This window comes from Rhipicephalus microplus, chromosome 9 (genome assembly GCF_043290135.1).
Source record: "Rhipicephalus microplus isolate Deutch F79 chromosome 9, USDA_Rmic, whole genome shotgun sequence".
NCBI lineage: Eukaryota > Metazoa > Arthropoda > Arachnida > Ixodida > Ixodidae > Rhipicephalus > Rhipicephalus microplus.
This window is the reverse complement of record NC_134708.1, coordinates 40392463-40411720: the sequence shown is the minus strand read 5'-3', so window position 1 is coordinate 40411720 and position 19258 is coordinate 40392463. Positions and strand designations below refer to the sequence as shown.

General features: G+C 47.2%; 1 protein-coding gene across 1 annotated transcript in view; it reads left to right on the top strand.

Moving 5' to 3' along the window:
• LOC142772231 (uncharacterized) overlaps positions 1–19258 on the top strand; it is an 88491-nt gene that overhangs the window by 21907 nt on the left and 47326 nt on the right. The window contains exon 5 of the mRNA XM_075874427.1: positions 7738–8020. Within this exon, the coding sequence (XP_075730542.1) occupies positions 7738–8020 (283 nt within the window). The remainder of the gene's footprint in view (positions 1–7737; positions 8021–19258) is intronic.

The following is a 19258-nucleotide window of genomic DNA, read 5'->3' as shown; positions in this document are numbered from 1 at the left end:
TTTGTGGGGTTTAACGTCCCAAAACCACCATATGATTATGAGAGACGCCGTAGTGGAGGGCTCCGGAAGTACGTAAGTATGGTGTCCCGTTTTTTGCTTTCGCCATCCATGATGTTCCTAGTGCTACTGCCTGAATTATGTGTCACTCTTAATTACCCTATTGAATATGAGCTGACATTGTGAAGGAAGGGAATTGTACTCCTTTAAGGGTGTGTTATTTCTCAAAAAAGATGTGAAGAAAGTAAAGTGGACGCAAAGAAATGTTTACGCCGGCAGGAGCCTTACCTCCATACTTTTTCCTATATAAGTCTATCACAGAAAGTGGTGCGACTTTCACGAACAACGCCGAAAAAAAGCTGAAATAAATGAATTCGGCAATTCCTGATAATAAAATTATAGACCATCTCCCCGAAGGGAACCGCGATGGAATGCGTAGCAGCAGTGGTGTATAGGACGTAGATCCGGCTGAAATGGGCGCTGACGCAGGTGCTGAAAGAACGGATTGAAGTAAAACTTAGTGAAGCTTTTACTCGAGTAAACGTTTCTTTTTAAACGCAGACACGAGTGGCGGGTCGTGTTTCGTGTAAGTTTCATCGTAGATGAACGAAACTCGATGTGCGGTCGAGCGTTGCGAGCGGTGGAGAGAGTGAAGTGAGAGAAAAGCGTGAGAAGTGCAAGAGAAGTGAGGAGGAGCCGACAGCTGCTGCTGGTGAGAAGAGAATGACGTCAACGCGCAGCTGCAACTTGACCTACTTGGCATTACGGGCTGCGCGGTGCAGGGCTGAGGGGAAGTACCTTAAAGCCCAGCACATCGCACACTCTTCAACAGTGTGGATGCGGTATGCCGGTGGCATGCCAATTGTCGCTGGCGGCGAAGCTGGCAGGGCATCTGCCACTCTCTGAGCTAGGTAAGAGGTGGCGCAATAGCATGGCGCCTTCTACGATTCCCCGGCACTGTATACCAAGCGTGCGACCACCCCTCATTGCGGTGGCCATCCACTTGAGCATTAATGAACAAGAACTGGCAGAGCGGCTGGCCGATCGCTTCACAGAACTGCTGCCACCATATTCTGTAGCACTCTCCGCCATGCCTGCCCTCAAGGCACCGCAAGGTCACCAGCTTGTCTGGACGACCAGCCAGATTGCAGCTCTGTAGGAGCCCATTTTGTAACACAAACTGAACGTTGCTCTAGCGTGAACCAAGTGCCATAGTTTCCCTGGTGCTGATGGCATCACATATTAGATGCTGCTCAACCTGGATGTAGCGTCAAGAGACACCTGTGGAGGACTTTCAATTAAATTCGGCAGAGTGGCGCCCAAACAGAGGCCAGGCTGACCGCTGCTGTGGTTGGCGATCCGAAAACCCGGCCGCCCTTGTGCCGCCATCGCGTCCCACAGGCCCGTCTCTCTCACCTCTGCTGCGTGCAAGCTCATGGAAGCCATAGCACTGGTACGCCTAAATTGCGTTCCGGGGTCAAAAGATTTGCTGCCAGAACAGCGGACGGGCTTATAGCGCCACCGATGCACAGCAGACTCGTTGCGGACGTCGTCTTTACCTCAGAGGAGAAAACAAGCAACGGCGAAGTGGCCCTCCTCGTGCTACTGGATGTCCAGAGCGCTTTTTACATCCTGCCTCCTATAACCATAGAGCGTTCTTTGGACACACCAGGCATCGTGGGCTGCCTTCGCATCTTCATCAGTGCCTTTCTGGCAGGACGAACCCTCCAGGTTAGGGTTCGACGCGCGCTCGGCAATGCACGACTAGTGACAGCTGTCGTTCCACAAGGTTCTGTCCTGAACCCCTTTTTGTTCAACCTGGTGCTAGCGGGGCTATCGGCCTCAATGCCCGTCGACAAGCGCTACCCCACGCAGTGCTCGTTGTATGCAGATGGCGTGGCATTGTAGAATAAGGGGCCTAGGTGGAACTTTAAGGCCATAAGGCGCTCTTTTCGACGCTCCTTAGATGCTTTAAACGTTTTGCTAGCCTCACATAAGCGAAATTTGGTATTACGTGACGTGAATGGACGACAAAGGAAAATGACACGTCGAAACATCCCAGAAGGTCGAAGTTTTCAGAGCCCTCCATTACGGCGCCTTTCATAATCATATGGTGGTTTTGGGACGTTAAACCCCATATATCAATCAATCAATGACACGTTGAAACATGATAATCTGGATTAGCGTATCATGTAAAACATGAGGACGTGCTACGCTCATAGCGTGCTCGCGGCCGTGTGGATAGCTCCACATATACCCAAATTGGTATCAAATGGCGTGTGTAGAAAATCGACCCTCCCGTTACGTAAAAAAAAAGGTTTATTTGCAATAAACCACACTCCGTAGGTTGCTGCTGCAGTGCGTGAATCTGGAGTCAGCTCTTCGTCTCCTTTATCTTCGATCTTTTTCCAACAAACTGCCCCGCGCGCAGAATTTCACAAAAAGTTCAATTCCGATCCAGGTTCACGCGCTGCAGCAGCAACCCGCGGACTCGGCCTGCAGTTTATTGCAAATAAACCTTTTTTTTTCTACGCAACGGGAGGTTTGATTTTCTACGAGTGGTGCGAAAACCATCGGGAGAGGGAACCACGTCGATGAACTCGAGGTAATATACTTCCCGCTTATGGTATTCGACCGATCGGCTTACAGCTCACCGCGTTGATGAAACATGGGAGCTCTCAAACTGAAGCGCAAATTCGATAGAGTCCAATTAACATGCGTTATACACGAGGCAGAAGTAACGCTAACTCAAGAGCTTTGCATCCTCAAGGAGCGCATCAACCAGCTGCATACCGACTTGAGGGCCAACGATTTCGACATCGTTCCTTTGATATCACCCACGGAAGCAGAGAGAGTTTGACCGGGTTGTGGCATACAACGATCGAGCCACAACCATGTCAGCGAAGCTGAAGTATAGGCTATGCCAACTTCAAAATTCCCGGAACCATGCAATACCACTGGCTGCACCTGCTGAACCCGTGTCACGCACGCCCCAGCCCGCCAATCAACTTCCAAAAATCAAACTCATGAAGTTAGATGGTGAACTGTCATTGTGGACGCCTCTTTCGGAGCAGTTCAAACAACCGACTCACAACAACCGTGCGCTCACCGACGTAAACCGGTTCGCCTGTCTACGTTCGGTTCTGACCGGTGACGCGGCATCGGCTATCGCGGGACTTCCAGCAACGGCAAGCTGCTATTGTGAAGCCCTGGACATTTTAAAACAACGCTTTGCCAAGACTGATGTCATCATTCAGGCTCACACGCAGCGACTCATCGACACGCGACCTGTGCAGTCCTCCAACGATCTTCGAGAACTTCGATGCCTTTATGGCACAGTCCGAACCCAGAGCCGTGGCCTCAAGACTCTCAGAGTATCGGAAGACAGTTACTCCGTGATGTTCTACCTTTTCCTACTGAAGTCGCTTCCTTACGATATCGTCCTCGACTTCAACAAGGCCATCGCACGTCAACGCACAGAGCGCCGAGGATGGCCAAACCAAGAATTGAAGGCAAGCATTGAATGTTTGCTGTTCCTTATTAAGAGAGAAGTAGAGTCTCGCGAACGAACTGTTGTCCTGCACGTGTCTGCAAAAGAGCACATGTCGAAGTGCCAAGATACAAGGTTACGCACTAGCACGACAGCTTCTTCGCGACGTTAGCGGTTCACAACCGAGTCAATAATCACATCAGCGAAACTAGTTCCAAGCAAGAACGCCTGATTTTTTTTTTTTTTGTGAGGCAAACAGCCATAACAAAGAGCAGTGCGAGTGTCTGATTCCTTTCGAGGAAAAAAAACGACTACTCATTGCGGGTCGATGTTTCCGATGTACATTTCAACATCGTTTGGCGAAAAATTGCAGAAGGAACAGGACATGTGCAAAGTGCAGTCAACGCCATTACGAAACAATGTGTGATCCTCGGTTGCTGAATTCGATTAACAGTCTACAAACATCAACAGCGCCGATGCAGCTGGAAATGATTGGAACTGGCAGCTCTAACCGGTGTGTGTTTCTTCAGACAGCTACAACTTGGGCCACCGGACAAGGAAACAAATGCCTAGTTCGAGTTTTATTCGATGGAGGCAGCCAGTGCAGTTTCATCACTGAGCACTTGGCTCAAAATTTAAATTGTCACGTACTGGATCACAAGATCCTAACGGTGGGATATTTCAGAGAACAACATGATGAGAAGACTTTTAAGCGTGTGCTCGTCACTTTAACTTCTCAGCGTAGTAAAATGCCTCTATTGATCGAAGCCCTCCGCATATGTCACGAGTATGTCCCACGACCGCATCAGGCCCTTATCGACAAGCTTGAACAGCAAAGATATTACTTCTCTGGTGTTGATCAAGCCGGAAGCCTAAACGCGATCGATGTCTTAATCGCTAGAGATTATTATTGGTCCCTTGTCACAGACAATACGAGAAATTCGGAAAATGGACTCAAGGCCGTCGACACTAGTTTAGGCTGGACTCTACATAGGCCAGTAGCCTCGGTAGATAGATAGAGAGATAGATAGATAGATAGATAGATAGAGAGATAGATAGAGAGATAGATAGATAGATAGATAGATAGAGAGATAGATAGATAGATAGATAGATAGATAGATAGATAGATAGATAGATAGATAGATAGATAGATAGATAGATAGATAGATAGATAGATAGATAGATAGATAGATAGATAGATAGATAGATAGATAGATAGATAGATAGATAGATAGATAGATAGATAGATAGATAGATAGATAGATAGATAGATAGATAGACAGATGCCCGTGTACTCAGATTTGAGTGCACGTTAAAGAACCCCAGGTGGTCAAAATTTCCGGAGCCCTCCACTACGGCGTCTCTCATAATCAAATGGTGGTTTTGGGACGTTAAACCCCACAAATCAATCAGATAGATAGATAGAAAGATAAATAGATAGATAGATAGATAGATAGAAAGATAAATAGATAGATAGATAGATAGATAGATAGATAAATAGATAGATAGATAGATAGATAGATAGATAGATAGATAGATAGATAGATAGATAGATAGATAGATAGATAGATAGATAGATAGATAGATAGATAGATAGATAGATAGATAGATGTAGGGTTTAACGTCCCAAAACCACCATATGATTATGAGAGACGCCGTAGTGGAGGGCTCCGGAAATTTCGACCACCTGGGGTTCTTTAACTCCCGGGCCAGTAGCCTCCTCCTCTACTATCATGTATTGCACTGAGGCAATTTTTATGAAGTCAGTGACAGACTTTAAATTTACAACAGACAACTACGGTAACTTACATGTCATCAGAATGAAAGGCAATGGACGTAAAAGGACCCACAACGAAAACCCAGAAGTAATTTCAGTCGAAGACGCTTCCAGGTTGCGGTCAGAAGGCAACGAGACACCTTGTGCTTTCATGAAGATGAAGCTGGCTACGAATCATTCACACTTATCGGCATGCAGTCTATGCAGCCTTCGAAGTTTCATCTTGAAAAACAAAGAAGAACCGAAAGCCTTGACAATGATATGGCATCCTGGCACCGACGTTTGTCGTCAACTCGGAGAAGTTCTGCGAAATCTTTTCAGCAATACACGACAAATAAACGGCAGCAAACAATCACGACAGAAGCGACTTCAGGCCTGAATGACACTCTCGGTGTTTCGGATTTTTCCACAGTGAAGATGAGCCCCGGCAAGTAGAACCTACGTGACTATTTCACAAAAGGAGCCTGGGGTCGTGAATCTTTTCCTGTCTGGTGGGTAGGACACACAAATAGCTTGCTTGTGAAGACCTTTAATGGCCGCACGAATCTACTGACCGTGTCACAATTTGTCTACAGCACCATGCCTCCAAGCGCAAACAGAAAAGGGCTTCGAAGGGAACCCTTCAATGCCGAAGAAATGAAAGCCGCCGCAAGATGCGTTCCTGGGAACACTGACTTACCGGATGCCTTTCGGAAGTGAGAATAACGCTAAGCCGAAAGTTAGCGCCTTGTTTACACCGGTGAAGCACCGGAAACTACAGATTCTTTGAATAGCGGAGCTCCACAGATTATCGGGCATAGAGCTACCGTGAAACGACCGGACCTTTCAGCATGTGTACCCACTGGTATTTAACTTTTTACGAAATCCTGTGCGCGGAGCAGTTTGTTGGAAAATATTGGCCCCGTATCTGCATGTAATCTGCAAATGTTTTCGAAAGACGATAGTCTTGCGCGTGGAGAGAGTGAACAGAACATTTATTTGATGTTCTGCCTAGAAAATACATGAATGGTATTCTGGAGGCGCTGCGTTAGTGCCTCGAGTGTGCAGTGGAGGCGAACGAACGCGTCAAGTCACATCACACGTGAGCCATGAGCGCCATCTGGCAGTTATCTTCGAAAACGAAGGCGTGCAGCCCACGGAGAAAGATGCGCGCCAGTCTCGGAGGTGATAAGGGGCAGAACGCAAGGCGACGGGTAGGTGCTGCCACCGTCTCGTCTTAGCAAAGCGTTGTAAACACTCGCCTTTTCGTGGAAACGTTGCATGGTCAGTGCAGCGTGATAAACGCTACGGTTCGTAAAATTACTTATGTATACCTTGTCTAGTCAAAGATGCACATGAATAATACATGAGTGTTGTTATGGTGCCACAGACACGCGCAATAATTGCTTTTTAATTGACAATTGCACAAGTATGAACGCTGAATCTCTAGCAACATTGGTGGGCGCTGCGGTTGAGGTCGGTCGTTTCAAGTACCAGATGCGTTAGGGGTGGACCGACCGACCGACCGACAGACAGACAGACAGACAGACAGACAGACAGACAGACAGACAGACAGACCAGACAGACAGACAGACAGACAGACAGACAGACAGACAGACAGACAGATGGACGGACGGACGGACGGATGGACCGACGGACGGACGGACAGACGGACAGACAGACAGACCAAAGTTTTCGCGTCGAAGGTCTCCAAGAAAGACTCCCGTCTTTAAAAAGATCGAAGATGAAGGATTCGAAGAACTGGGTTCCGGATTCACGCGCTGCAGCAGCAACCCACGGAGTCGGGCGGCAGTTTATTGCAAATAAACCCCTTTTTTCTACGCAACGGGAGGCTCGGTTTTCCACAGCGTGAATAGACGACCAAGTTAAATGACACGTTCAAAGATGATAGTCATGGCATGCGTATTATGTAAAACATGGCGACATGCTACGCTCATAGCGTGCTCGAGGCCGTTTCGCTAGCTCCACATATTACGTCATGTGATACTAAATGAGGTATCACGTGACGGGAATAGATGAAGAAAGTAATTGACACGTCCGAACATGATGATCATTGCATGGAAGTCAAGTACGGCGTATTTTACGTCCGCCTCGTAACGGTGTGCTCATTTTGAATTGCCATATCAACCGTCCTCATTCGTGCTTCGCATATCATCGATTCTCACAGTGTGTGGGATCTGCGAATATTTTCATCTTTCTTTTATTCCCCTCCCCCCCCCCCCCTGCTCTATCTCTGCATCGTTCCAACAACTGCGGCGGGAAGAATGCGGTCAAAGCTAGTCAAAGAGCGGCTTCACATCTAATCACCTTGTAAATCAGTTTTTGTAAGCCGTCACTGCGTGCTGCTTGACTGCGATTCAGCCGGAAAACTTAGTCAAGCTCGCACGAACTTTTTTTTTTCTTCCTATGCCGCCTACACCCCGAAGCGGTGAATGAAACGTTTCGCTATAGAGAGAAACTTTCGCAAGCGCAGCGAGATACTCGTGGTGAAACCCGGTGACTTGCCGACGGTGGCCAGTGCTACCGACTACAAGACATGGGACATGGCGTTGCGTCGCAACTTCAACGAGACGTTTGACAACGTCGCGTCGGTGACCATAGTTCGCCCGAAATACTTCAAGACCGTGTTCTGGGCCCTCACCAAGTACGGTCTCCCCAGGATGCTGGACGTGTTCGGTTGGGCGGCCGTGCAGTCCCTGGTGCACTACAGCGACTGGAAGTTGATCACCAGTTATTACTTCTCTTCCGAGGATCAGGTACTGTATTCGTTCTTTAACTCCGCAATATATAATCACCAAATTGCATCTACCTCATATTGGTACGTCGCGAGTGCTACTTGACGTCAGTTTCGTCACTAAGTAAAATTTCACTGCAGAAAAAGCCGTGGTGAAAGAGAGTGCACCTTGAGAAATCATGCATTCGTCCGTTTACCCAAGGTTGTGTGTACACGGAAGACTTTCACTGAACTTCCGGATCTTTCAGTTTGTTGAAGTTATAAGCGTGGCCTTAAACGTTCCATTCGAACCTACAACCATTTTTTCCTTATCGCCTCCCGGCCTTTTGTTTACGATAAAAGTGCAACATCAAACTTGGGAGCCTAATCACCGAAAGTATATTAACCAAAAGATAAAGAGCGGGTTGAAGCGCACTCAATGGGTACCACCGAATACTGACAGGAAATTTGTCTCTGTGATCACTGCACAACTCCAGTTGTAACATATTTGGCATAAAGATATGGGGGATATTAAATGAAGTAGTGAAAACAGTTGAAGACAAGGATATTTCTTCCTTTGCCGACGTAGGCTGAAAATTGGGCTCCGGTTCACGTACTCTGAATAACTTTATATAGAATTCCAATAAACGCTGGAGGCGCGTTCATGCGACTTCTGCCGCGAGAAGCCGGTCGATTTCCGCTTTGATGAGACATCTGTTTTTTTTTGTGTTAAAGTAGCACTGACACCAAACTTTTGCACCTTATTTGTTGTTGTTCATGATGAAAGATCATGACGTTCATGAACTTATACCAACATGCTCAACTGGCAGTAATCCTGATTGTTGTTGTTGTTGTTGTTGTTGTTGTTGTTGTTGTTGTTGTTGTTGTTGTTGTTGTTGTTGTTGCAATAGCTAGCTTATGATGCACTTATCACGGCTTATATACTGTCGAGGCGAGCAAGCGTATATAAGTACCGCACATGTCTGGTGTTCTGAGTTCACGCGAATGGGTGACTGTCATTTATTTAGAGACGTTTGGGCGCCCAACGTAAGTCTCAGTTTCGGTTTCAAGTAACGCTGAGCTCGGCAGAACCAAAGAGTTTAAAAAAAATTGCTGAAGTGGAAGCCCGCGCAATGCTTTGCGAGCAGTAGTGACGCCAGCTTTTGCCCTCATAAGATCTCAAACATGCTGTATTTTGGTGGTGTCCACTTAGACATCAACTGGCTTCGATTTGTTAGTCTAAAAGCAGCGTTAATTAAAAATCAAAAGATGGTTGTTTTCGATGAAATAATCCGCAGGTGCTAGTATCGGTGACTTATAATATCCAATAAAATTTGTCTGGAATTCGAGGCTTACTGAAAAAAAAACTAGTCACACAAGAATACCCTTTGAGCACTATCTCACCCGAAAATGTTGCCACGTTGCCCCGCCGTGGTGGTCTAGTGGCTAAGGTACTCGGCTGCTGACCCGCAGGTCGCGGGTTCGAATCCCGGCTGCGGCGGCTGCATTTCCGATGGAAGCGGAAATGTTGTAGGCCCGTGTGCTCAGATTTGGGTGCACGTTAAGGAACCCCAGGTGGTCAAAATTTCCGGAGTCCTCCACTACGGCGTCTCTCATAATCATGTGGTGGTTTTGGGACGTTAAACTCCACATATCTATCTATCTAAGGTTGCCACGTTTAACCGTCACCCCCGGAAGCTTTTCAGGCCTGCGCGTCACGTGACGTGACGTCGACGACGTCACATCGCGCCGGCCGGCCGGCCGCCCTTCGCTGGGTGGCTGCGCCAGCCGCGAGCGCTTGCCGCGAGCGCCCTTCACGCCTACCGACTCGGGCGAGGTGCCTTGACACCATGTCCGCACGATTTATCAAGGTATCGATTGATTGTATGGTTTAACGCGCCGACGCAACGCAGGCGATGAAGCGCGCCGTAGGGGAGGGCTCAGGATCAAGTTTGACTACCTGGGAATCTTTATTGTGTGCCGAAATCTCGTACACACGGGCGTTTTTGCTTTTCGCCTCCATCAGAAATGCGGCCGCCGCAGCCGGGTATCGAAACCGCGCCCTAGTGCTCAGCAGCGCTACGCCTTAGCCACTGAGCCACCGCGGTTGGGGAACTTATCAAGGTATCAAGAAATAATGAATATCGTGAATGGAATAATGCATATTTATTTATCACAGCCAGACGCCGTCTGTACAAATATCACAGTGCGCATTGTTCTCGGTCCAGGCAGACGACAGGCAACACAAGGTGTTGCCCTTAATGCTGAAAATATGCCAAAAGTACAAAACACAATATCTTGCCACATAAAACTCAAAACAAAACAGATTGTAACAGCAAAAACATCCCCGAGCTTTGGAACAGAAAAAGCACACTTTCATTTAAATTGTACGTTAGAGGAAAACATACCATTCGTTTATCATAGTAGCAGTAGCAACACAAGGTATCAGGTTCAAACACTTGCCAAAAAATACAATACATAAGAACACTGGTGACTAAATTGTGGTCCACAGCATGATAAATGACAGAAAGAAAAGTAATTGTACTGCCACAGGTAGGTGCATGTCCTAGGGAAAAAATCAAACAAAAATCTAAGAAAAAACAAATCACAGTGCACAACATGTCTGTACACAGAGTGCACAAGGAAAGTGTACACAGCTTAGGTACCAAAACGGACTGTACAACTGCTACAGTAGGCACCGAGGCAGTTCGAGTTAAAAAAAAAGAAAAAAAGTACAGCACTTTTAAAAGCTAACAACTTGTAAAGAAATACAAAACTGGAAACAAGGCTCATTTTACATAAGGCAGAAGTATACCAAGGAAATCAAGTCATGACATGCAATCAAATACACTCTGCGCAGTTTCACAAGAATAAATGTGAAGAGAAAGACGCGACGCTTGGAAAATTACTTTCCAAGAAAAATTCGGGCCTTTCTATTTTTCGCCTTCTGATCTTTTTCAATGCGTAAAAGATCGTTCCTTTGCTTGCACAAGTTGTTGAGCATTATATTTGCTGCACAGTTTGCAACCAATGTGATGAGGAGCTCGTAGGTGTGCCCGTTTTCACACGTATCTATGTCCTCAAGCCTTGGCAGAGAGTCCAGTGTAAGTTGCCGAACGACATTCTTTTGGTTCGGCCCATGGAGAAACTGGGTAGAGGTACTTTCCGTCATGAGCTTTCTAACTACAACCTCTGTGTACATAACTACTGTGATTACAAGAGCAGAAGGAAATTTGAGGCCACCCCGATCCAGTTGTGCGATTAAAGAATGGGTGTCCTCTCCTGTTTCGGCCGTATTTCGGGTAACGACCAATTGCCTCTGGCAGCTTTCACACTTGAGAACTTTCATTGCAGCGTGTGCACAATACCCACCAACATAACCAATCACCGGCATTTGTGCTCTGAGCTCATCAAGGTCAGCATCGCTAACATGAACACTAAAAGAAGTGCCCGCATCCCTGACACTGTCCGTCTCTTCGATGCCTCTGAGATCATCGTTGCTCATCCTTGGAAGGGCATTTTGAAGGCGAATCCTTCCCTCGGTTTCGCAAAGCTGGCGAACAGATATGTGATACTGCCCACCAGCCATCTGCCTGTACTGCCCAAAGCGACTCTCGAGGGTATCCGTCTGGACTTTCCCTAGCAGAATATACTTAAAGTGAAGCTCACTAACGCAGTACTTCACCAATGCCAAAAGGGATTGAGCAGAGAGCCTGAAGGCACTCAATGTCTCCTGGGTAAGTACTCCGGTGTCGTGCCTATAAAATTCCCACACATCGAGCCATGTGATAAAAGCGCTTAGAAAGCTTGCCTTTGGGTCATCTGTGTGGTTTGACATGGGCTCTTCGTAAACATTACGGTGATGGAAGCCCTTACTAGGTGTCTTTACATTGACAATGCTCCACCAACGAAGAATTATTTTGATGAACTCGGCGGTTGCTGTAGCATGTTGAAAATCAGTATGACCCTTGCGAGCGGCCAGGGCTTCGGCTACGTGTGGATTAAAAACCTGCAGTACGAGTTTGACGTCCTGTCGTTCAAAGCTGCTTGGATTTAGAGCTTTTGACGTCAAGCCATACCCAGACTTCAGAAGCAGGGGTGACTCCTCTTTATGCAAATCTCTCAAATGCTTAAATGAAGCAGTCATCTTGCATTCGGGATGAACTTCATTGTTCGAAAGCTCGAAGCGTGGGTAGAAAAAGCAAGTTCCAGCATTTTTCTGGTTGAGCCAGTTATTTCTTATGCATTTAAATAGATGCACAGCATCCACCACGTAAAATAACGGCCGATCTGGGTCTGCCGGATGCGGGTAAACAGGGCTAAGCTTTGGTTCTGGCAGAAACATCTTCATTGCCTTCCTGTTCAGCGAGTTATTGTCACAGACAACGGCTATGACCCTGTATCCAATTTCTTCTAAGCCCAAGATCACCTTCTTCAGCATGCAATGAAGATCTTCACCCTGTAAGGCTTTTACCGGAAGAATGTGCGCCACCTCCTTGAATGCGCTCAGCAAACTTTGTATCATAAACACGTGCACCGATGTGGCCGCTTCGTTGGAGTTAACTGCTGCACCACATATGTTCCCACCTTTGTAATCTAAACAAGGTTTGATATAAATCTCGTCAAGCATCAGCGTCACAGTGTGTTCATGTGCCTGCAGATGTTTGAATCTCTGAGACACGTACTGAAGGAAAGTGTCGTCAGAAGAATCAACTTGTGGACACATTTGAATAGACGAGCACACTTTTCTAATAGTGCTTGGGTGGGGCAAAGTTAGTGCACCTGTGCTTCTCAGGAACTTGTAGGCATGTGGTGATATTGTACGCAAGATGCATGCAAAGACCATCACCTGTGCGCTATACTGAATGCGCTTTGCAGAAAGGAGTAGTAGCTGCTCCTTCATAAAGTTCACCGTCTCTTTCTTGCCTTCATCAATGCTGGCTTCCAATTTGTCCAGAAGGGAATGTATTGCTTGAGCCAGGTGGCGATAAGTGCAGCGCTCCTCAGACAGCATCGACAGGTTGTTCAAAATTTCCAACAAGGAACTTACTTTTTGAACTGAGTCTGGTACAACAGCGCTACCAAGGTTCTTGATTGGTGAACCTTGATAGCAGGCAAAGACTTCAAGGTTTGCAAACACGGTCAATGTTCAAAAACATGGAGCACTCTTCTTTATGAATCACAGTCCACTTCGGAGACACTGACACCCCTTGCAGGCGAGCCCTTAGTTCTTCGAGGGACGAAAACCGGTCTCGTTCTTGCTCCGCTTCATATGACGCCAGCGACTCTTCTACAGCACGGGCGAGTTGGGAGGCTTCTTGTCGGCTCCTCTTGGCGTCAGGGGTTTCTCTCGTGCTCTGGTCTCGTACTGATAGGTAGGACGGACAGCCGGGAAATACCGTTGGGACAGATCCAGGACGCAACCGTGGTACTGGGAGTGCAACTTCAATAACTCTCCCAGTCCTTGGATCCGTGTACGATGTCGTCTTCTCGATGCATGAAGCGTCGAAATGATCCGCGCACACCTGCACAAACGTTTCAAGAACGTCTGAGACGCCACTTTTCAAAAGAAAAAAATGCGCTCCTGTTTGCATGACCGTGTTTACAGTCCGTGTAGCTAAAACAAAGTCTACCTACGTTTCGCAAGCATCTAAATAAAAGCGCTGCGCTAAGCGGTACAAGCAACATGAAAGGAAACACGGGAGCGTGATGTCACCGCACTCCACGAAGCGCTTCCACCGAGAGCTTGCAAGAATGGACGACACCACGGCACTGTTAGTGAACAAAGCGCAGCTGACCATCCTTGCTGCGAACGCTGCTGGCGTCAGCGCTTCGCGAGGCCCGGCGGCCACACGCTCAAGTATTTCCCATCATAGGTTATTTCTACCCGAACAAGCAACGACAAGCTAAGAACGGGAGCATCTCAAATTCTTACCTTAGTGCACGAAGTCGGCACGAAGTCCTTCCTAGGAATGGCGCGTAGCCATTGTTTGAGAGCGTCGGCGTCTTTAGGGAAGGAAAACACTTGTATCTTCTTTCCTGTTTTGTAGTTGCCGGTGCATCCGGGTACACAACACTTATTCGGCATTGTCGCATCACTCCAGCATCACGCACGGAAACGAAATTGCCGCAAAACAACAACGGAAAGCAACAAACGCGAAACACCGTCAACACCACGCCGCCGAACCGTCACCACCGCCGCCCGCGCTGCGCTCGCTGCCGCTGCGGCTTCCCCGAGAGTCGGCCGGCCGGAAATGACGTCAGATTGCTGGGCGCAGGCCTGAAAAGATTTTCCGGGGGTGACGGTTTAACTCGTTGGTCGTGCAACGGAAACGCTCCTTCTCAATCGCGAAACGCCAACAGCCCATCACTCCCCTAGTAAGATGGCTGCCGCAGTCGTCGTCTTACGGTTGGCACGGCTTCACTCGTGGGCAAGAATTTCCACTCCAGCAATTTTTTTCAACCTCCCTGGGCAGGACAAGTTCCGGGGCCAAGGTAAACGCAGCTATCCACGTGACCACGAAAAACTGTGACGTGGTCACCGCGCCAACGTCACAGCATCCGCGATGTCGCAGGCATAGAGGAGCGAATAAATGGTATAGAGCAAGCGCAATGTACGAGTAAGCAACTAAATAAAGCGCGAAATCTTGACTTCGGTTTGGTTACATTGCCCATGCGTTGACTTGGGTGTTCCGAGGGCCTTGGCATCTGACTCTGTCGCACTGCGTGCACCTAAAAATTCATCCTAATTAACTTCTAGGCTATATTTGTCCTTGATATCTCGCAGATGTGTACGTGTCACATAAATTTCATCTCCCTCTTCGTCATTCATTTGGGTATAGTGCACCACGACAAGCACACAAGAGAGTGTCCTTGTCTTGGTGCGCTATACCCATATGAATAATGACCCCCAACCAACTAGCACGGCAATGTGCTCTCGCAAACTTCTCTCTCATCATCTCGCCTTCGAAATGTTGTGTCGGTGCTCCTTTAAAATAAGTGCACGTGTGAAACAAGCGCATGTATATATATATATATATATATATATATATATATATATATATATATATATATATGCACAGGCTGCGCACAGACTGTGCACAGGGAGGCCCGGGGGTCTCCTTGTACAGCCGGGAGGCCCCCACTACACGCGTAATCCAGAAGCAGGAATTCGCATTGCGCCCGCTTGCCAGCCTCTACGGGGCACCCCTCTTTTTACGGGCACCATCTTTTTACCCTTAAGGTGGCGGTCCCACTCCAGTGGCAAGAGCTCGACATTTTAGTCGTTGTTTACTGGCTCACTGTTCTTGCTCTGCTCAATGGAAGAATATGAGTTCTATTGCATTAGAAAGTTTACGTTCTCCGCTTTCTAATGACAACTAGTATTTTCGCCTAGTCTGGAGTGTTATTTCATGGCAATTAAAACAATGTGAGCAAAAAACAGCGTTTTTGCTGTACAAGCCTCCGTTGTACTGCCAGTGCAGCAAAACTGTCCAACATGACGAAATGAAATTTGCTGAGCCTTTTAACGAAGCGTTATGCAAGGTTTCTATGAAGAGATATTGCCAGTAAAGCAATTAGAAATTGATGCACGCTTTAATAAAATTGGGCAAAAGAGTGAAAGTTTGTGAGTAAATAACTTTTTGTCTATTTTCTGCAGAACAACAATATTGAAAGGGTTTCCAGGCTACAATGTACATTATGTGTACGCGAAGTTGTTTTGTGTTCTGATGAACAGTTCTTGAATTATTACTCCTTCAATACGGCAATTTATGGCGCTACTTGGTCAGGCATTACCGACGAAGGGACAAAACTAACCAAGCTGAAACTCTGAAATCTTCAATAATAAATCAGCAAGCCTTTCCCTAGGTTTCTATGAAGAGTAAATTGTCGTAAGTTAATTAGAAAATTTGTAGGACAGCTGTGAATTTAGCTCATTTTTCTGCTTGCCAGGTTCGTGCAAATTTCCTTTTTTTGTCTTTTGTAGGCTAATTCACAACAAGTATTGCACATTAGCAGGACCATGTAGTGTCTTGTAATTACCAGTACTCACTAACTTTACGAAGCGGTGCTTGAAACAAAAAATTTTTCAAAAATAATAAAGCTCGCAAACACTTTTTGACGGTGGCGCCATCTGTCAAAAAAAACATCAAGTTGTTTCACGTCAGTTCCGACGTTCGTCAAAAGTGGCGCTTCTAAACATACCTGATTGAATGTGGAGATATCCACCCAGGTGTACGTTTGGGCACGAGCCTACAGGAAGCCTTGGGTTTTAGGGACAACAATGGAAAGCTGAACACACCCGCGATTGAAATAAGTAAGAGACGGTTAGAGTATTGGTGGCAGAAAATTAGAGAGAAAGGACAAAAATAAATATTGGAAAAATAAAATATGGACAGTGTGCCGTAAATGGCAGAGAACTTAAGCTGAAAATTTACCTTTTTTCCATTAAGATAGAATTTATCGAAGTAGAGGCATTAGGCCAACATAAAAAAAAAAAGAAAAAAGGTTTTTTTTTTTTTTGTCGAGCCTGGTGGCATACTTGTCACCACCCCGTTATAAAGGGGACGCTCATAGCATCCATCCATCCATCCATCCAAGCCGCCAAAACACGGATGGACTTCTTTAGACTTCAGTGGGTGAATCCTGCTGAAAAAGAAAGAAAGAGAAGGAGAGAGAGAAAGGAAGAAGGGAATAAAGCGTGTTGCACTGTACATCAGGAATGCATAGCCAGCAGGTTAGGCTATTGTGCCAAAGATTCCAGGAATTGCTTGGTTGCTCGCCTTTGTACTCAGGTGACTGTAGAAGCGTTTTTGAAGGACACAAAGAACTGGACCTTGCCTCCCCATATTTTTGAAGCCCGTAGGACATTATCTGAAGCGCGCTTTCCCATCGCAGGGAGGTGACGAGTGTCTGGCAGTGTATGTGTGTTTGAATATTTCACGTGACGCCGGTTGAACTAGGATAACAATGGACTTTTTTTCGGGAGACTAGCCTGCACATGCGAAGTGGTGCAAGTGGTGGTGACTTGACGCCATGTTTTGGGGGAGTAACAGAGCCAAACAGCTTCTATAAACGTTGCACAGGGCGGCGACAGGTGCGAACTGAAGGGCACCTGGCGTCGTTTGCAAATTATCCCGAAAAATACCAGGCCTACGAGATTTTTCTACCGGGCCGTGGCGGATAACTTCGGAGGCCACGGACTCCCAGTTTCGATTTCGGTGATCTCCACTGGAGGCGCTGTTCGGACCTGAAAAAGGCCCATTGACTCTGATGATTTGAGGCTGATCCCTCTGTATCGGGCGGGCAAGATTAATTCGCCCTAACCAGAGAACAAAAAAAAAACACCTATCAAGTAAATAAACTAAAACACTCCACAGGCGTACACACCCCGTACCAGTTCGTATAGTTAGTCTGCACGCCTTCAATTTTTGTCCACGTAAATCACTACCTCTGCGTCGCGCGCCACCACTGCAACAGCCTTGTTGGATGGATGGATGATATGAGCGTCCCCGTTATAATGGGGTGGTGACAAGTGTGCCACCTGGCTCGACAAAAAAATCTTTTTTTTCTTTTTTTTATGTTGGCCTTTGCAAAATAGTGAGCGACCCCTGGCCAATACCCTCTAGACTAGCTGAGGCCTCTTGACGTCATCACACAACGACGGGAGCGGATGCCGCGTTCTCAGAAATGCCCATTGCTAGGCGCTCGTTGTGTACTCAACGGCGCGCTGCGAATCCATTCGTTCATCCTGTCTCCCGTTTCCCGAAAGCGCCGACAAGGCAACTCCGTCGTAGAGGGTGTTGCACCTGGCGCCCACTTTGCAAACACCTGTAAAACTTCTGCTTCCCTGACTGCTTTTCTCGCTCTAAACGTGTTCACCACTCCACATTCATACGAAGGGGCAGGATCAGCACCAAGACTTCTCAAAACGTACTTCAGGAATGTCACGCCTCATTGTAAGTTTCCTCTTCCACTGAGAGAAAGGAGAAAACGAAAGAAAGGAAAGACAGGGATTAGTGGTAAATGGGAAAAAAATTATTCGTCTGCTAGTCTGTCGTTGAGGCTTTCGTGTGGAAAACAAGCTTACTCGCATATGCGCAGTAACTCTTTTGCAAGCCGTTAGTTAGCGAGCCATATTTAGCCATATGATAGCCAGGAAGTAGTGGAAAGGAGCTTCCTGGGTAGCTTCTGAATGTAGCGACATAAGTATCAAGCGGACCATGCGCGACACCCACACTACATTCACAGTCGAACCAAAGCTGCTGACAGTGGAGAAATCTATAATTACTATGCACGTGCACAAGGTCGGCGTTGTTCCATGCGACCCAACACTGCCGGTATTCAGGGCCACTGAAGAACTTCCTCGAGAACTACTCTTTTTCCACTCTTTTTCTTTCTACTCTTTTTCTTTCTACTCTTTTTTAGCGAGGAAGAGAAAGAGTCGGTTCAGAAACCAAACCATTATTTCCAGCAACCCTTGCGGCAGCGCGGTTCAGCGCCGTTCTATTGTAAATAGTTATAAGTTACCAGGAGAGAGAGAGGCACCTCTTTTCCGGACAGTTGCACGGGAGTACAAAGGCTCTCGGGTCCGTGCCTTTTTTTGTTGCTGTTGTTGTTATTGGGGAGCGGGAGGGGGGGGGGGGGAGGGCGTCACGCACATTTGAAACGTTTCAAAGGAGATATGGGAGCAGGGGCCCCCCGGAAAAGAATGGATTAGTTCCAGCAGGAACAGGCTCTTCGCCACTGCATGCTACGACGGCGGAGAGTGCATTTTCCTCCCTTTTTTCCAAACGTGACTTAGTGGCGTCTTCTGGTGGCTCAAACAGAAACTACTCGCAAGATGGCGACGGTGGTACCGTCACCTTAATACGGGGCACCCCTCTTTTTACGACGAAATGTTGACAGGGCGCCGAGTAGTTAAAGGCTTAGAACTTCCTAAAATGCCCGCTTACCAGCCTCTGCCACAATACGCGGCACCCCTCCTTCTACGACGAATTGTTTACGGGACTCCGAGTAGTTAAAGGCTTAGAACTTCCTAAAAAAGCTCTTTTTTGCCCCACACCGAACCGCCAGTGCCAGGAAGCGCCGTCTGGCCGGGAGGAATGCGTTAGTGAAAGGAAACCTACACAGACCGCTGACATCAGAAAGGTGAAGGGGAGAAGGGGGAGAGAGATGAAGGGGGAAGTGGAGGGAAGAGTGGAGGGGGGAAGTGGAGGGAAGAGTGGAAGGGGGGCGCCGAGGGGAGTCCACCGTATATTATTTTTCTCTTCTTCTTCTC